Source organism: Cajanus cajan, chromosome 6, assembly GCF_000230855.2.
Source record: "Cajanus cajan strain Asha chromosome 6, NIPB_CcT2T_4, whole genome shotgun sequence".
NCBI classification, from domain to species: domain Eukaryota; kingdom Viridiplantae; phylum Streptophyta; class Magnoliopsida; order Fabales; family Fabaceae; genus Cajanus; species Cajanus cajan.
The window spans coordinates 6,650,834-6,654,668 of record NC_138522.1 but is presented as its reverse complement, the minus strand read 5'-3'; the positions used below and the strand labels follow the sequence as shown (position 1 = coordinate 6,654,668).

General features: G+C 33.6%; 1 protein-coding gene across 1 annotated transcript; it reads right to left on the bottom strand.

The window, feature by feature from the left end:
- Window positions 1-295: 295 nt before the first annotated feature.
- Window positions 296-2,511, bottom strand: LOC109797932 (phenylacetaldehyde oxime monooxygenase CYP71AN24). Its single transcript, XM_020358104.3, has 2 exons — window positions 1,500-2,511; window positions 296-1,113 (listed from the first exon to the last, which is right to left on the bottom strand). Exons 1-2 carry the CDS (start codon window positions 2,469-2,471, stop codon window positions 496-498), a joined length of 1,590 nt encoding a protein of 529 aa, XP_020213693.2. The 5' UTR covers window positions 2,472-2,511; the 3' UTR covers window positions 296-495.
- Between the last annotated feature and the right edge of the window lie 1,324 nt (window positions 2,512-3,835).

Below are 3,835 nucleotides of genomic sequence, written 5' to 3'. Positions count from 1 at the left end.
AAGGAACATTTATCTACACAAGTCAAATGTATCCTATAACAGCAACTTAATTACACTATACATGTTACTTTATTCAAAAATAAAAAATAAAACTCCAGACTTTAAATTAAGCTACTTCAAAAATTGCTTCTTCTCGAGGCTTACACTTTATTCAAAAATCATTTCCAATCGACAACACTCACGAAAATAAAATCTAAGTGGTACGAACAACTACACACAGCAGAGACAAAAATCTATTGACAAAATCTAAGAAACGGTAGCACGGTTCAACAAAAGATAACAGAGACTCAACGACTTGAAGAAAATTGTAAATTAACATTCAACATATGGTTGCACTTTTTATTAGACATGCCAAGTACCTACACTTATTCTTCTTTGCCAAATTACATTATTAGAAATAGAAATTGACGGGGGAAAAGATAGAATAAAGACCACAGAAAAGGAAACAAAGCGAAACAGGATTTCAAGACATGCAGCAATAACATCCATGACATGTCAAGGTTTATATAGTGTTGGTTGAAGATGAAGTGGTACTTTCTTGATGACAGTGAGTCCCCATATCTCACTCATGTCTACATCTTGCATAGATGCAGCACTCCCAGTAAGCTTCCAATCGAACCAATAGAGGAGATTAGCAAGCATATACTCAGTTGAAGCCATCGCAAACGAAATTCCAATACAACCCCTTCTCCCAGAGCCAAAGGGAATTAATTGAAAATCATTTCCTCTAAAATCAACTTCTGGCTGTTTTTCAAATCTCTCGGGAAGAAACTCCTCTGGCCTGTCCCAAATTTCAGGGTCCCTCTGAATCGCCCATGCATTCACAAACACTCTTGTTTTTGACGGAATATCGAAACCTTTGACTTTCACATCGGACAAAGTTTCTCGAGGTATCAAAAGAGGAGCAGGTGGGTATAATCTTAATGTTTCTTTCACTACACAGCTCAGATAATTCATTTTACTTAAATCATTTTCATCCACTTTTGATTTGTGCCCCACAACTCTTCTTACTTCTTCTTGGACCTTCTTCATGGTATCAGGATTCCTCAACAGCGCCGCAAATACCCATTCCAAAAGTGTTGAGGTTGTGTCACTTCCTCCAGCAAATATGTCCTGAAATTATGAAAATGGGAAAATCCCTTTAGAGCCAAGAATTGCTCATCGGTTCTCAAACTTAAAACCAGTTCTCATAATTTCACTCTTAGAACTACCTCTCGGACAGAGCAGTAACTAATTTTTTCAAAGATTATCAATGAACATAAAGTAGTTATTCTTCTTTTATCATAATTTATTTCATATTTTAAGATTAAGGTTTGAATTCTGAACAATTTAATTAATTAAAGATATGTGTAATTATCACTTACTAGAACTCTGAATAACTTAGTGAACAAGTAGTTACCACTCTGTCAATAATAATATTTGTTCATATGTGATGTAATTCTTCCATTTCTAGGTGTGTCTATCACGTGCATAAAACTCATAGAGAGAAAGAAACATACCATTAGGATTGCCTTGACATCATTCTGTGTGAGCTGAAAATCATGTTTTCCACCCTCTTGAATCTGAAGGAGTATGTCCACGAAGTCTTTGTCATCATCAGATTGGCCATTAATCTCCATTTTCATTCTCTTGCGTTCAGCAACTAACTGATCAAAGAAAGCATCTAATGCAGAGAAAGTGGCCTTAAATTCTGCTATTTGCCCCGTCAGAAAGTCAACCCAACCTAAAGAAGGAAAGAAATCTCCCACAGTAAAAGTTGCCAAGTGTTTCATCATCTTCCTTCCAAGCTCACCAAAGCTGATTCTCCCATCTGATGTATCGTACTTTCGTCCAAGAACACATCTAGACATTATGTTGTTCGAGGTTTCAATCAGCATCTCAGTGAGATTCACGCATGAACTTTTGCCTGCGCATGCTTCACGTATGCCATCAAGCATAAGTGCAACTTCTTCTTCTCTTATGGGCTGAAAGGATCGCACCCTTTTCATGCTTAGAAGCTCAAGAACACATATCTTCCTTTTCTGTCTCCACTCTTCGCTGTAGGGCGCAAAAGCCACGTCCATGCAGCCATACATGATCATTTTCACGGCTGTGGTTTGAGGCTTGTTGGAGAAAGCGACATCATGGGTTCTGTATATATCTTTGGCCACATCAAAAGATGAAACCACAAGAGTTGGAGTTTGACCTAATTGCAGGAACATGAGAGGGCCATACTTGCTAGAGAGTGCATGGAAGGAACGATGTGGTAGAGTGCCTAGTTGATGAAGGTTACCAATTATGGGAAGTTTTGGTGGGGAAGGAGGCAAATTGGACTTCTTGCTTCTTCTTGTTTTTGTTTGGTTAAGCATAAAGAGAAGGAGAGTTAGGAAGCAGAAGAAAACGGTTAAGGAATGGATTGAAGTTGAGTTTAGCTCATTTAGCAATTGCTTTGAAGCTGATAATGGGTGAAGGGCCATTTCTACCGGAGTCATTTGTATTTTCGTAAGGTGTGCAATGCATGCTTCCAGCCATGGCTGAGAATTTATAGAATTTCAGAGGAGAAATCTTATCTTAATTAATATCTTTCATAATAAAATAAAATCACACGACAGCTGCGTATTCACAAAAGATTTACTAATTTATTCCTAGTAACAGTAAAGTTACACTACTAGGATTTCTCTTATTACATGTGACTTTTTCTGCGAATTTTTCATAAAAATTCGCGTTGTTCCTGCAAATTTTCCTACGAAATTTTATTTACAGGTAATACCTTCGTAGATAATATTTTTTTGCGAAATATTAAAATTCGCAAGAAAGTTTCCTGTAAAAAAAAATTTGCAGGAAAGTTTCCTGCGAATTTTTTCACAAAAAATTTTGCAAGAATATTTTTTACAAAAAAATTAAAGAAATTACTATAAATTCTATCAATAATTTTTTAACTTTCAAATGCTCACGATGAATTCATCCGAAGCATTTGTTTTCATGTCTCCAACATGTGATATATAATCTTTTAAATTCTAAGATTATGGTTATAAGTCTAACATTCAACCATATAAATCAACTTGTAAGGTAAGTGTTGCCCCAACTTATATACTCTTTAATTGCTTTATTTTCAATCGATGTGGGACTTGAAGTTTTTCTAAAATATTAAACTTATAAATTTAAATTTTTTTTATTTTTCCTGCGGATTAAAATTTGCAGAAAATTTCGCAGGAAAAGTTACCTGTAAAATTTTTCTATCATTTAGTAAACATTACTTGCGAATTTATTTTTGCAAGAAACAAAATAAAATTCTTACAATATTTTCTGCAAATTTTTACCATGGAAAAAAATTTCTATGATTATTAAAATTGTAGCAAAATTTGTAAGAAATATCTGTAAATTATTTTTCGCAAATAAATTCGAAAAAAATTTATGCGAATATTTTTTTGCAAGAAAATGACACTTTTCTAGTAGTGTTAAATAATCTCGTGCAAGATGGTCGAGTTTTTTTCTCTTTCAAATACACACTTAATAACTAAGTATTTTAACGCATGTCATTTATAAGATAAATATTTATTTTTATATTTATAAATTTTATAATTTAAATTATATTAATTTTTCTTTTTTATAACTAGTTTTATTTTTATCTTAATAATATATTAATTTTTCATTTGTTATATTATAATTTTCATTTGCAATCACTACGAGAAAGTTACTATTTAACGTTGTCAATTCTATATCGGTTTAGGTAAAATCGATGTAGAAATCAAATGCGGTGGCATTTTTGTAAATAAGTATATAATTGTACCTTCCCAGTAAAATTCCGACTAGACCCCCCACTCGTCTAATATCCGACTGGTCTTCCAAGCCACAA